This window comes from Salmo salar, chromosome ssa20 (genome assembly GCF_905237065.1).
Source record: "Salmo salar chromosome ssa20, Ssal_v3.1, whole genome shotgun sequence".
Taxonomy (NCBI): Eukaryota; Metazoa; Chordata; class Actinopteri; order Salmoniformes; family Salmonidae; genus Salmo; species Salmo salar.
The window spans coordinates 45376208-45392346 of NC_059461.1; the positions used below are offsets into that span (position 1 = coordinate 45376208).

Consider the following 16139-nt stretch of genomic DNA (forward strand, 5'->3'; position numbering starts at 1 on the left):
ACATTTGTAGAATTTTCTTTTCACTTCGACATTATAGAGTATTTTGCGTAGATCTATGACAAAAAAATATTATTAATTTCAGTCCCACTTTGTAACGCAACAAAATGTGAAAAAATCCAAGGGGGTGAATACTTATGATACCCACTGTACATATCTCTGTACCCTACAGTATAGATGACAGCATCAGATCACATAACCCATAACATATCCCAGTAAGCCAGTCCTACTGCACCTCGGAGAGGTCTCCGTTGCGGACGTGTATCTTAGCCATGCTCTCCAGCCAGGTGCGCCGGAGCTCGGGCGTGCTGGCGTAGGAGTTGGCCAGGCTGTACTGCAGGTCCACCAGCATCTCCGGGTCCTTCTCGTGCTCCTTCATCTGGGACGTGGCCATCAGCACCGTGCGGATCCGCTTGGTCAAGTCTTTCACCTCGGCAGGGAACGGTGTGTTCTGGGAGTGCAGATGGATCATACACGTTGACATCACAGTTCATAAAGGTTTATTGTCCTTTTGCCCGTAAACACGGACAGTATACACAATCACAGCCTATACAAACATTATTAGTCACTAGAGGGAGTTAAGAGCGGAATCACTAACTCTCTAATTCCTCAACACTAGGGCTGACACCCAAATGGCACCCTATTGCCATATAGGCGGTGTCAGAGGAAGGCCCTAAAATTGTCAAACTCCTGCCACCCAAGACATAGACTGTTCATCCTGCTACTGCATTAACTCTTTTGACGCATCACATACGCTGCTGCTACTGTTTATTATCTATCCTGTTGTCTAGTCACTTTACCCCTACCTACAGTATACTGCTGTTACTGTCTATTATCTATCCTTTACCCCTACCTACAGTATACTGCTGTTACTGTCTATTATCTATCCTTTACCCCTACCTACAGTATACTGCTGTTACTGTCTATTATCTATCCTTTATCCCTACCTACAGTATACTGCTGTTACTGTCTATTATCTATCCTTTACCCCTACCTACAGTATACTGCTGTTACTGTCTATTATCTATCCTTTACCCCTACCTACAGTATACTGCTGTTACTGTCTATTATCTATCCTTTACCCCTACCTACAGTATACTGCTGTTACTGTCTATTATCTATCCTTTATCCCTACCTACAGTATACTGCTGTTACTGTCTATTATCTATCCTTTACCCCTACCTACAGTATACTGCTGTTACTGTCTATTATCTATCCTTTACCCCTACCTACAGTATACTGCTGTTACTGTCTATTATCTATCCTTTATCCCTACCTACAGTATACTGCTGTTACTGTCTATTATCTATCCTTTACCCCTACCTACAGTATACTGCTGTTACTGTCTATTATCTATCCTTTATCCCTACCTACAGTATACTGCTGTTACTGTCTATTATCTATCCTTTACCCCTACCTACAGTATACTGCTGTTACTGTCTATTATCTATCCTTTACCCCTACCTACAGTATACTGCTGTTACTGTCTATTATCTATCCTTTATCCCTACCTACAGTATACTGCTGTTACTGTCTATTATCTGTCCTTTACCCCCTACCTACAGTATACTGCTGTTACTGTCTATTATCTATCCTTTACCCCTACCTACAGTATACTGCTGTTACTGTCTATTATCTATCCTTTACCCCTACCTACAGTATACTGCTGTTACTGTCTATTATCTATCCTTTACCCCTACCTACAGTATACTGCTGTTACTGTCTATTATCTATCCTTTACCCCTACCTACAGTATAATGCTGTTACTGTCTATTATCTATCCTTTACCCCTACCTACAGTATACTGCTGTTACTGTCTATTATCTATCCTTTATCCCTACCTACAGTATACTGCTGTTACTGTCTATTATCTATCCTTTACCCCTACCTACAGTATACTGCTGTTACTGTCTATTATCTATCCTTTACCCCTACCTACAGTATACTGCTGTTACTGTCTATTATCTATCCTTTACCCCTACCTACAGTATACTGCTGTTACTGTCTATTATCTATCCTTTACCCCTACCTACAGTATACTGCTGTTACTGTCTATTATCTATCCTTTAACCCTACCTACAGTATACTGCTGTTACTGTATATTATCTATCCTGTTGCCTAGTCACTTTATCCCTACCTATATGTACATATCTACCGCTATTACCTCGTACCCCTGCACATCAACTCGGTACTGGTACCCTGTGTATAGAGCCAAGTTATTGTTACTCATTGTGTATTTATTCCTCATGTTATTATGTCTCTATTCTTTCTCTCTGCATTCTTGGGAAGGGCCCGTAAGTCAGCATTTCACTGTTAGTCTACGCCTGTTGTTTACGAAGCATGTGACATTTCATGCAATTCTACGCCTTTTGCCATAGGGTGGAGAGAAAATGTTGCTGTTTTAAAGCTAGTTTGTTGCAATTCTACACATTTTACCATGGGGCAGAGAGAAATGTTTGCAGTTTTTAATATGATCTCTGAGTGAGACTGACTAACTTAGATAGCTGGCCCCTAGACTAACTTACCAATCAAAAAAAGTTTTGCTGACAAGGGCTAATTGAGTGACTATTAGTGACAGACATTACAAGAGAAAAACTGTTGATACACAACAAAATTTAGAAATTGCACCTTGTGTTTTCTAATTTTCTACCTCACAACCGTAAGTTGACACCCCGACTGAGTTCCCCCGCCAGTCGCCCATCCCTGATATATACTGTAGTGGATTATAAATGGCAATAGGGTGCCATTTGGGACACAGGACATTTCTCACTCCAGTCCCTGTTCTCACCTTGAGAGGAGCATCTCCGTTGGCAAAGTTATTGATGATGGCCAGAGACTGTTGGAAGCGTGAGCCTCCGATGCCAGCATCCGCGATCAGCTGACTCACTGCCTTGATCAGCTGGAGGGATGGAGGAGAGAGAGGAGAGAGAGGGAAAGAGAGCAAAGGGGACACTAATCACAACAGCTCTGAAACAGTGTGGCGATGTGTGTGTGGTCTCTGATCGGATGCTAAACAGTCTGTTTCAGAGGTAAACAAAGCCATAGAAATATCGTGGCCTTTCTCTATCCAGGGCCTGTGTTCACCGAACAAAACAGTGAAAATAAAGAAAGCTCTGGCACACACACACACACACACACACACACACACACACACACACACACACACACACACACACACACACACACACACACACACACACCTCCATGTCTACACCAAGACCCACACCACACACATCCCTCCACCTCCACTGACTGACCTGTAGGTGGGAGCGGACGATGGACTTTCCCTTGGTGAACTCAAAGTTTTTCCTCATGAAGAAGTAGAGGAGCGCGGAGGCCTCAGTCTGGGTGGAGCTGGAGCGGTGGTTACAACACTTCAGGATCTCGTAGCACAGGCAGCCACACAGGTCCGCTTTACCCTGGAAGAACGCAGAGGGGAACTAGAGAGAGAGAGAGGGCAGAAGAAGGGAGAAAGAGGGGAAGTAAGGAAGGGGATAGAGAGAAGAGATGGGGGTAAAGAGGAAGAGAGTACGGAAGGAGAGAAAGGACGAGAAAGAGAGACAGAGAGTTCAGCGTCAATAATGTAATATGAAGTCAGTTAGTGTGCATGTGTGGGAGAGAGCTATCGGCTAGTACTCAGACCTTCTGTATGAAGAGGCGCAGGGCAGCGAAGACGTGTCTCAGGGTGCTGGTGGACTGATTGATCTGGAAGAACAGGAGGTAGGTGTCAAACACCTTCATCAGCAGGTTCTGACCCTCGTCCTGCAGTAACTGTTTCTGTGGGAGAGAAAGAACAGCAATCAACATACGTGCTTCCCAAATGGCATCCTATTCCTAACCTCGTCCACCAGCCGGCACTGCGGTACCAACTGAGTCTGGGAATAAGGGTACCCTATTCCATATATAGTGCACTAGGGCCCTGGTCAAAAGTAGTGCACTATATAGAGAAAATGGTGCCATTTGGGACACAGACATAATATGAATCACAAACGAGTCAAAAGACAAAACAAAGCAGCATGTCTAGGTTGCTGGGTTGCTTTATAGCAATTGTAGATATTGAGGGACAGCTAACTTGAGGACTGAGGAGTGCACAGTAACCTACAAGAACAACAGAAGATACAAATCCCTAGCTTGGAATACAAACTGAATATCTCAGATTCAGTGAAGTGAAAGAATAGTGAATAGTGAAAAAGAGTGGTATTTAGTGCGGATTTCAGGTGAAAAAGTCACTGTAGTTCTTAGTAATAACCACAAGGTGGCAGTGGCATATTAAAATAGGCTCATGAATGACAGGTCTAGGATAAGGCAAAATTCTTGAAATTTTCCCTACAATTCCCAGGTTTTCCAGAAATCCTGGTTGGATTTCCTGTTTGTTCCCTCGTGATTCCAGGAATCTTCCAACTGGGATTTCTGGAAAACCTGGGAATTTTGGAAAAGTTGAGCAACCGTAACCGGTCTGTAGGTTGTAGAGATCGGTGTTTGACCATTCAGACAGTGGTCAGTGTTGTTGTCTGACCTTGTGGTGATGAACAAAGAGGCCCAGAACATCCAGTACAATGAGGGCCACCTCGGTGGACAGATTGGCCTCGATGTCCGTCGGGCTCAGGTGGTCACCCTCTGGGATGTTCCCATCTGAGGGAAGGACAGGAAAAGGGCAATGGTACAACAGCACAGCTAGCAACAACAGCCCAACCCTAACAATAACCCTCACGCACCTAACAAAACACAACACGAGAGACAGAATTATAATAGCTAAGTAATGTTACTTAGCACTGTAATAGATAAGAAATAGCACTATTGGCGGTTGGTAAAAGTAAAAAGGCTTTTGGCCTAGGACAACAAAAGCTAATTTAACTAACTAAATAACACAACACATTGATGTGAACTAAACAGTTTTTAAATGGGACCGGGGTGGCATTGCCCAGCGGTGTTGTTAGGCGGGAGTACTCGGGGGGGGGGGGCATTACCAGTCTCCATCATCTGCAACAGCTTGGGGTTGGTCAGGGCGTTCTTGGCCCGGATGATGGGCATTGTCTGGGAGCGGGCGTGCCGATGGCCATCCTGTCCTGACAGCATCCTGGTGACCAGACGGTCAGGGGTCAGAAGGTCAACACATAAGTTTCAACCTCACAAGTCGGGGCGGTGTTCAGCAGGGACGAAACAGGTGAAAGCGTTTTGAAACAAAGGAGATACTCTGTGAACCTATCCAATAGGAACGCTCATTTTACCTGTTTCATAATGTTTTGCGTTTCGTGAATGTGACACCCAATATATTCACTCCACCTCGAAAACAGCCTGTAATTCTGCACTGCCGCCCAATCCCAAATGGACCAGTAGACCCTACGCCCTATGCCCTAGTGGAGATCTGAGAGGACGTGATTGGTATAAGCAATATGGGGACATTTCCAATTAACCTTGGAGGACCATTTATTGATTGCACCTGTCAAATCTTATCAAATCTCCAAGTGCATAGGGCGTAGGGTCCAGGGGTCCATTTGGGATTAGTCCTAAGTGTGTGAAAATGTCTAAGAAAACATTAGCACCTGTAACGTGACAACACACATGTTAATGCGACCACGTAGTTAAACGGGATTGCTGATAAGACAGGGATTCTATTTTTAATTGGGGAGGATATGCAGACAAAGGACTAGCCAATTACACCACGCCACACGTATGGTAGACACTGAGGGGCATGCTGAGCAAACAGAGTGGCCACCACACTATGTCACATGACACACTCACAATGTCCACCATGGATGGTCACGTGTTCAGGACAATGAAGACGACACTGATGAGCAGCAATGATGAACTAAACTCATAACAGGACAAATGGTGTTCACAAACTCAGCTGTCCTATTTATAGTTTCCTGGACTAAAAATGTATAGTTTACTGGACAAACATGGAGTTGAGTGATAGAGGCAGAAAGGTGCTTTTTGGTTCCACTTTATTTAGAGCTTTCGTCCAGTAAGCTATACATTTTTGTCCAATAAACGATATAAAAAATGTTTAAGAGACCTAACTATTGTTACATACACTGCCTGTAGAAAGTCTACACCCCCTTTAACTTTTTTCACATTTTGTTGCATTACAAAGAGGGATTAAAATATGTTTAATTGTCATTTTCTGTCAACGATCTACACACATTTTACAATAAAACTGTAAAGTAACATTTTTTGGGGAAAAGTCAAGGGGTCTGAATACTTTCTGAACCGCACTGTATTTATCACACTTTTCACTATCGTGCCAACCTGAACTATATTATACTGTCCCTGATATTTTATTTTCACATTGTCCAGCAACTATAGTGGATGTGTAACCAGGCCAGCGGAGTACAGCTCGGCTCAGCTCAGCTCAGTAGTGTGAAAAGGGTACGCATGTGTGCAAGTTCATGTCGGACGCTGTGTGGAGCTCCGAGGTGAAGGTTCCCCTCGGTACAGATTCCCCCTCCCCCAATCCTAACCTTAACCATTAGTGGGGTAAGCGCTAAACTGATCCAAGATCAGGTGGTAGGGAAAACTTCACCCTGCTCCCTGTGTGGAGGGGCCCCCAGGTAGCGAGTGTGTTTACCATTGAGGGAGCAGGCCTGAGGAGGACTGGGCGGAATGGTTAGAGCCCTTCAGGGTGCCATTGTTCTGGATGCCCTGGGCCAGCTTTACCACAGCCGCTAGCTTCCTGTTCACAAGCCAATGACACCAGCGTTAAGTAACAGCATCATCATCATCATTATCATCATCATCATCATACTCTTCCTCCTCGTTGTCAAATTGAACATCACGACCCAAATTTATCAAGCGTCTCAGAGTAGGAGAGCTGATCTAGGATCAGTTTAGCCTTTCATGTCATAATGAATCAGATTATTATGGACAGGGGGGGGGTCCTGAACCTAGATCAGCACTCCTACTCTGAAACGCTTGATACATGTGGGCTCAGGTGGGCTAAAGCCAACAAGCCAAACAGAAAGAGGAGGGGGTCATTTCAGTATGGGACGCTGCCACAGCAAAGTAGCGGGGTTAGATGGAGAAATAGAGACATTTCTCCAACGTTAGGTTGAGGTTGCCGTTAGTTTGGAAGTACTTTAAGAGCTATTGAGAGCATTAGTTGGAAGCAAGGGTCAGAGAGCTTTAGTAAATGCAACCTAGTTTGCTTGTTGCTAATACATTAGCCAGTGTATGTGGTGACAGAGATGAACATATGAATTGAGCCTAACAAGACCAGCTAATGCTATCTCAATTAGCAGATTTGTCCGTGGTCAGGTCACTGATGCTTCTACGGCCAGTAATCACAGAGAATGTAGGGCAGCGGATGGAGGGATGATGAGGAAGAGGGATGGTCATCGTGCGACATGAATGCTACATGGTCATTAGCTTACATATGACAGCGGCAAAGCCATGCAGTAGCTACACACACACACACACACGCACACACACAAAATTATCACAGCAAACGTTTTAGGATTAAACGGTATGAAATCAGTCGTCGTGGCACCACATTCATACCACATGTAGTGTGGCCGTCAATACATGTGCAGTCACATAGACCATCCATTAACACATCAATACACACATCAATACATGGAGCGTAGAGGAGAAAGCACAGAGGGGGAGGCAAGAGCAAGGTCAACGAACACACATTCCAGTGTAATCAGTGTGTTAACATGTAATATCAGTGTTTACGAGTGTTTTAATGTATTGTCAATGTTATAGAAACGCTGACAAGTGTAATAGAAAACAGTCGTTTAGTGGATGGGTCCCAAATGGCACCCTATTTGCCTTTGTCGAATCAAATCAGTGTATTGGTCGCGTACACAGATTTGCAGGTGTTATAGCAGGTGCAGTGAAATGCTTATGTTTCTAGCTTCAACAGTGCAGTAGAATGTCTCGCAAATACAATACAAACACACAAATAATAACACAAATCTAAATAAGAAATCAAGAAATAGCAGAACTGGTCCAATTAACAATCCAGGGCTGGATATATTAGAGCGAGCCTGTGTCAGAATCTAGAATATAAATACATGGTGTATAGACAGTGTTTCATTTGGAAATAAAATGTAAAGAATATAGTATATACAGTACCAGTCATACGTGGAATCATGTAGTAACCAAAAATGTGTTCAACAAATCCAAATATATTTTAGATTTTAGATTCTTCAAAGTAGCCAACCCTTTGCCTTGATGACAGCTTTGCACACTCTTGGCATTCTCTCAACCAGCTTCATGAGGAATGCTTTTCCAACAGTCTTGAAGGAGTTCCCACATATGCTGAGCACTTGTATTCTGATTTTCCTTCAACCTGCGGTCCAACTTATCCCAAATCACCTCAATTGTGTTGAGGTCGGGTGATTGTGGAGGCCAGGTCATCTGATGCAGCACTCCATCACTCTCCTTGGTCCATCACTCTCCTTACACAGTAGGAGTTCAGGAGCAGGGCCCTGAGCATAGTGACAAGCTTGGAGGGCACTATGGTGTTGAAAGCAGAGCTGTGGTCGATGAACAGCATTCTCACATAGGTATTCTTCTTGTCCAGGTGGGATAGGGCGGTGTGCCCTACTACTACCCATAGGGGTAGTACACCCTGGTCAAAGGTAGTGCACTATAAAGGGAATAGGAGCAGGGGCCATAGGGCTCTGGTCAAAAGTAGTGCACTATAAAGTGCTATTCGGGACACAACCAGCGTTACAGGTGTGTTGTGTGTTGATGTGTCACTGTATGTATGCCCCTGCTAGGCTGTATCCACTCAACAGAGAGATGTGCTGGATGAGGTAAGAAGAGGGAAATAAAAACCAATGAGGCGCAATTTAATGGAATACGTTATAGGAATGTCTCAGCAAAACCTTTAAACAGCGCTGTGGATGCACAAGTCATCGTCCATACTTCAAAAAAGAGCTCACACTGAGTTCAGACAGGCATCAAAGTGTTGGCGCCTCAGAGAAGGAGAGAGAGAGAGAGAGAGAGAGAGAGAGAGAGAGAGAGAGAGAGAGAGAGAGAGAGAGAGAGAGAGAGAGAGAGACAGACAGACAGACAGACAGACAGACAGACAGACAGACAGACAGACAGACAGAGCCTATTCAAATCCCCCAGCAGCCTCTCTGATTAAGGTTGCATGTTACTTATCAGCCCCAGACAACGTATGTGACCCAAATGGCACCCTGTTCCCTTTATAGTGCACTTACGGGCTCTGGTCAAAAGTATCCCAGCCCCTTCGTCTTTATTCTACTAATGCCTGACAGAGTTAAACACACCACATTCCCAGCCTTTTGTTGGCTCTGACAAAAACAGAACAAAAAGAAAAAATAAACGTCTCTGCTTTTTCTTCTTCACATTGAGGAGAAAATAAGGACAAATTAAATTAGACGAGAGGAATTCAAATTCAGGCGAAGAGAAAAAGTCTGGCTGGGAAAGCCTATGACTGCTCCAGGATCCACGTACCCAAACACACACGAACACACAAAGTGTACCCCAATACCTATATCTGAGGTGTGAATTGAACAGCATCACACACTGGTTTGAGCTCACTAGAGCATATCCATGTGATCAGGCTCTTCACCACACACACACACCAACAAAACACACACCAACAAATAGACAGACAGACACACACCAACAAACAGACAGACACACACACACCAAACACACACACACCAAACAGACAGACACACCAAACAGACAGACCGCCCCCCCCAACTACCATGCTCTTGCCAACCACGACAGTGAGAAACGTCCCAGTTCGGCCCACCTCGTTGTCAACATCTCTGTGTGTCTGCCATGAATCATATTTCCCCCTTCCTCTCTCTCTCTCTCTCTCTCTCTCTCTCTCGCTCTCTTCTCCCTCCCTCTATCGACTGCAGCCAGCAGCAGGAGAACTATGGGGTTGGCAAGGGATCCACCCTCTTTCTTGTCTCCCCAGTAGATGCAGACACAGACACAAGCAGGCAAACACACGTGCACACACACAGACAGACACACACACACATGCACACACACACACACACACACACACACACACACACACACACACACACACACACACACACACACACACACACACACACACACACACACACACACACACAGACAGACAGCAGCAGCTGGGGCTAGGGAGACAGTCAGTGAGCCCCACCCTGGATCCTGGGAGTAGCCTGGTTGTGTGTGCATACATTATGCACATTAAGTGTGTATGTGACTGTGTGTCAGTTGAGGGGAGGGTAGTTGAATGTGTGTGTGGTTGAATGTGTGTGTGCATGTGTGTGTGTGTGTGTGTGTGTGTATTTGGCTGTTGAGCAAAAGTTACATTTCAAACAATCTGACACAAGGTTCTGTTGCATGTCTTTCATTGACAAAACCAATGAACACACACACACACGCACGCACATACGTACGCATGCACACACACACACACAACCTCTGAGTGGGAAAAGAACAGTAGCAGGTACACAGTATCAGCTAAAAGCCCCTGTGGAAGGCTGATACTTACCTGGCTATGTGGCGCTTCCCCAGGAATCTGAAGTGCTGGAGACACAGCCTGCATAGAGGAAGAGGAGAGAGAGTGTGTATTAGGGTGTATGTGTGTGTGTGTTGAGTATAAGTTTGTAAGCGTGTGGGCGTATGTGGGTATGTGCTGTCACAATGCATGTGTGTGCTTGTGCAGTCACGATGTGTGTGTGTGTGTGTGTCTTGGAGCTGTGTGTTATAAAGACTGAAACTCCAGCAGAGACAGGAAGCAGTGAATTTACTGCGGAGCTGAGTGGAGGCTAGGGGAGAAAAGTTGGAGCCTATTTCTCTATAACTCTCGTCAGTTTTACAGCCCCCCGCTCGCTCTCTCTCTCTCTCTCTCTCTCTCTCTCTCTCTCTCTCTCTCTCACTCTTTTATCAGTCTCATTCGTTCCCCTCTGCCAAGTCTCCCATTATTCCCTTCCTCCTCCGTCTCTCGATGATATGTACACCTTCCTCCTTCCCTCCCTCCGCGTAATGAGAGGACAAAGTCATTAGCACTGGAAAGTTCAACTAAGCCTACTAAAGTTCAACTTCAAGTTAGGGTTAGATTCAATCCGGACCGCAATTGGCATGCTGACTGCAGGAATGTCAACCAGAGCTGTTGCCAGTGAATTGAATGTTCATTTCTCTACCGTAAGCTGACTCCAACGTCGTTTTAGAGAATTTGGCAGTACGTCCAACCAGCCTCACAACCGCAGACCATGTGTAATCACGCCAGGCCAGGACCTCCACATCTGGCTTCTTCACCAGCGGGATCGTCTGAAGGGGGGGTGGAGTATTTCTTTCTGTAATAAAGCCCTTTTGTGGGGAAAAACCCATTCTGATTGGCTGGGCTCTGGCTCCCCAGTGGGTGGGCCTGGCTACTAAGTGTGTGGGTCTATGCCCTCTAAGGACCACCCACATGCACCCCTGTCCAGTCATGTGAAATCCATAGATTAGGGCCTAATACATTTATTTCAACTGACTGATTTTTTTTTTATTAACTGTAACTCAGCAAAATCTTCGAAATTGTTTTATGTTTATATTTTTGTTCAGTCTATGTGTTTGTGCGGTATGGTCAAAATGTGTAATCATTTCTTCTCTTCCCCTATAGGCTTCTTCACTACCAAGGTCAAAGGGAATGTACCATTTCTGTTACTCGTTTTATTTAACTAGGCAAGTCAGTTAAGAACAAATTATTATTTCCAATGACGGCCTAGGAACAGTGGGTTAACTGCCTTGTTCAGGGGCAGAATGACAGGTTTGTACCTTGTCAGCTCGGGGATTTGATCTTGCAACCTTTCGGTTACTAGTCAAACGCTCTAACCACTAGGCTATGCTGCCGCCCCGGTGTTTTATTGAAGAATGAATACGTCACAACTGTGAATAGATCACAACTGTTTAGAAGTAAAAAATAAAAACACAAATGTGATTCTTCTTGTAAAGGCTAGTGTTTTTATCAGGTGTGGGGTGTTGTATAATCAAACTACGATCACACATTTTATCTTTTGAGAACGTAAGCTTTTCTATTTCACCAATGGGGGGGGGTCCTTTAGTAGGTTTCTGCTGGTCATCAAGCAATAATACTGGAGACACCAGAGCACCAATACCCAACCACATTAAAGTGCCAGTCAGTGGAACAACTGTCAGTAGTGTGCTTGAGTCAGCAAGAACACTCTTAATATTCTCCATATTCTTCATTTAATCAACCTCTTCCTGGCTTTGCGTTTTCAACTACTTCTTTGAAGTCTGAAATGGGTAGTTGTGTCTTTGAAAATAAATGTCATGTATCCAGCCACCTGTAGTATCTGTCCATCTACAACAGGGACAGAGGAAGTGCTAACACTGAGGATACTCACTCCAGGATGTTGAAGAAGTCAGAGATCTCCTGGTGTATGGCTCGGTGCCAATAGGAAACCATCACCTCTGCAAATAGAAACAAAGGCAGTGTTCTTGTACTACTTCACTGTGCAAAAGCAAGAAATTGACTAACAGTGCATACCAGTATCGCGAGACTCTTAAGTATCACGGCAAGCAAACAAAACATGAAGCAGACTTCATTTATTGAGGAAAACAGTCCTAATGTTGGAAACAAACAAACAAACAAACAGCCTTATTTCGTCATCCAGAGTCACATATGTTTACTTCCAAAGCGTTAGCACCAATAAGGCATAGCTTAGACTTCTTCCTGTTTTCCTTTTTGCCAATCGAGTACACTGGTATCGTAACAACTCTACTGTAGGCTACGGTCTGGTATGGAAGAGGTTAACACTAAGGAATTGGTACTAGCTTCCTGGCTACTGTAGTGTAGGCTTAGCATATGGTCCGATTGCTAGCAAGCCACTGTACTATTGGCTATGGTCTGGTAGTGAAGGGGTTAACCATAGAATTACATAAAGAACACATATACAGTGCACTCCAAACGGCATTGGGACAGTTGTTGGTGTGTTGGCTCTGGATTCCAGCAGTTTGGATTTGAAATGATGCAATGGCTGAGGTTAAAGTGCAGATGATATTTGTGCTTCTGTAACTTTCTCACTCATCATTATTCATGACTCATTCAGGATGATCCGTAACCATGGTAGCATCCACATTGCTGTAGAAGTGTTTAGAAACAGGTTCTATTCTTATTCACAAAAAAGTGGCTTCAAAATGACACAAAACATTATGTACCATTCATTTCTATTGTCCACAAAATGAACTGAAACACAACCAAAACAAACAGCAAATACATCCAACAAATGTGTAGTCACAAGCTTGATGTAGACATTGTGTGCTATGAATATTGGACCAAATACACTACATGGCCAAAAGTATGTGGTCACCTGCTCGTCAAACATCTCATTCCAAAATCATGGGCATTAATATGGAGTTGGTCCATCCTTTGTTGCTATAACAGCCTCCACTCTTCTGGGAAGGCTTTCCACTAGATGTTGGAACATTGCTGCAGGGACTTGCTTCCATTTAGTCACAAGAGCATTAGTGAGGTCGGGCACTGATGTTGGGCGATTAGGCCCGGCTTGCAGTCAGAGTTCCAATTCATCCCAAAGGTGTTCGATGGGGTTGAGGTCAGGGCTCTGTGCAGGCCAGTTAAGTTATTCCGCACTGATCTCGACAAACCATTTCTGTATGGACCTCGCTTTATGCACGGGGGCATTGTCATGCTGAAACAGGAAAGGGCCTTCCCCAAACTGCTGTCACAATGTTGGAAGCATAGAATCATCTAGAATATCATTGTATGTAGTAGGTTTAAGATTTCCCTTTACTGGAACTAAGGGGCCTAGCCCAAACCATGAAAAACAGCCCCAGACCATTATTCCTCCTCCACCAAACTTTACAGTTGGCTCTATGCATTTGGGCAGGTAGTGTTCTCCTGGCATCTGCCAAACCCAGATTTGTCCTTTGGACTGACAGATGGTGTAGCGTGATTCATCACTCCAGAGAACGCGTTTCCACTGCTCCAGAGTCCAATGGCGGTGAGCTTTACACCACTCCAGCCACGCTTGGCATTGCACATGGGGATCTTAGGCTTGTGTGTGGCTGATCGGCCATGGAAACCCATTTAATAACAGTTATTTTGCTGACATTGCTTCCAGAGGCAGTTTTGAACTCAGTAGTGAGAGTTGCAACCGGGGACAGCCGATATTCAGCATTCGGCAGTCCCGTTCTGGGAGGCTTGTGTGGCCTACCACTTCGCGGCTGAGGCGTTGATGCTCCTAGACGTTTCCACTTCACAATAACAGCACTTACAGTTGACCAGGGCAGCTCTAGCAGGGCAGAAATTTGACGAACTGACTTGTTGGAAAGGTGGCATCCTATGACGGTGCCACGATGAAAGACACTGAGCTATTCAGTACATTCTACAGCCAATATTTGTCTATGGACATTTCATGGTTGTGTGCTTGATTTTGTACACACGCCAGCAACTGGTGTGGCTGAAATAGCCGAATCCACTCATTTGAAGTGGTGTCCACATGCTATGTAACTTTTTACTACTTTAATACACATAGTGAATTTGTCCCAATACTTTTGGTCCCCTAAAATGGGGGACGACGACGACGACTATGTACAAAAAGTGCTGTAATTTCTAAACTGTTCACCAGATATGAATGACAATAACCTCAAGTTAATAAAATCTGACAATCTGCACTTTAACCTCGTAGTCATTGTATAATTTGAAATCCAAAAATAAAATGTCAAAAATGAATTGTGTCACTGTCCCAATACTTGTGGAGCTTACTGTAGTGAATTATACAGTAGGACCCGCATGGAGGTAACGCTATGTGTCTCACCCTCCGATATGGTCTTCATGATGTGGAGGAAACACATGAGCAGACTGCGCGTCTCAGCCTGGTCCAGCTTGTCAAAGCGAGATCCAAAGCCTATCAGAGACTGAGGCCGGGCAAACTGATCACAGAGAGAGTGACGGAAGGAAGGAAGGAAGGAAGGAAGGGGGAAGTTAGGGAGAGGGTGAGGGGAGAGAGAGGTGGGAGGTGGGAGGTGGGGAGAGAGAGAGAGGGGTGGCAGAGAGAGAGAGAAGGAGGAAGACAAATACATTCTTCTTTATGCTATAGTTATTCTTTTTGTTTGTTCTTTCTTTAAGCCAGCACAGTGTCCGCACAACATTTCTGGACATGAAATACTGCTGAGTGAGTGCTGTCATCTTTCTCACCTTTTCACATCCGTCCATCTTCTCGCTGTTCCTGTCACCGGTGCTGGGGTTGGACTCTATGCTGATCAGAGAACCCCGTGAGTCGGCATGGTTACCCGTGGAAACAGCCAGGGAGGAGAAGGCTGGGGGGGGCCGTTAGAGGTTATGGACCTTTATGTGCAGAGAGGTGCACACACAGTTGCAAACACACACACGCGCACACACACTACCTGTGATGGAGTTGAGCACTTCTTTGGAAAAGGAGGCATCCACCGAGTTACCATGGCGAACGACGTGAGCCGCCTGACCTGCCACGCCCACTCCCACACTCAGGTCGTCTCTTGAACCCTGGAGAGGGGGAAAGAGTTTTCTCTAACACCACTAGGCAAGAGGGATACATTTCACTGTGACACCACGAGGCCAGAGGGATACATTTCACTGTGACAACAAGAGGCCAGAGAGGATACATTTCACTGTGACGCCACTAGGCCAGAGGAAATATTTCACTGTGACACCACGAGGCCAGAGGGATACATTTCACTGTGACACCACGAGGCCAGAGGGATACATTTCACTGTGACACCACGAGGCCAGAGAGAAACATTTCACTGTGACTCCACTAGGCCAGAGGAAACATTTCCCTGTGACTCCAGTGGGCCAGATGGAAACATTTAACTGTAACACCACTAGGCCAGAGGGAAACATTTCACTGTAACTCCACTGGGCCAGAGAGAAACATTTAACTGTAACTCCACTGGGCCAGAGGGACACAGTTCACTGTTTAAATAGAACTCAAACTCTTACTTGGTCACTGGAGGTGAAGTAGATGGGGAAGAGGTCTCGGAGGAAGAAGCGAGGCATGTTGTCCAGGATGAGGCCGTACAGAGGCAGGTAGAGGGACGCTATCCTCGCCTGTTTATCCTGGAGAACATGAAGAGAGAGGTAGGAGAGAGAGGGGGGAGGGGTAGAGGGAGAAAAGAGAGAGGGGTGGCAGAGAGAGGAGAGAGAAACAGAGGGA

General features: G+C 45.1%; 1 protein-coding gene across 1 annotated transcript in view; it reads right to left on the bottom strand.

The window, feature by feature from the left end:
* Nucleotides 1-16139, bottom strand: part of LOC106580682 (dedicator of cytokinesis protein 10-like) — a 158165-nt gene that overhangs the window by 27445 nt on the left and 114581 nt on the right. The window contains 13 exon segments of the mRNA XM_014162004.2: nt 233-448; nt 2786-2896; nt 3255-3437; nt 3640-3774; nt 4514-4629; nt 4965-5074; nt 6566-6670; nt 10472-10519; nt 12330-12396; nt 14763-14877; nt 15143-15264; nt 15352-15469; nt 15926-16042. Of these exon segments, the coding sequence (XP_014017479.2) occupies nt 233-448; nt 2786-2896; nt 3255-3437; nt 3640-3774; nt 4514-4629; nt 4965-5074; nt 6566-6670; nt 10472-10519; nt 12330-12396; nt 14763-14877; nt 15143-15264; nt 15352-15469; nt 15926-16042 (1563 nt within the window).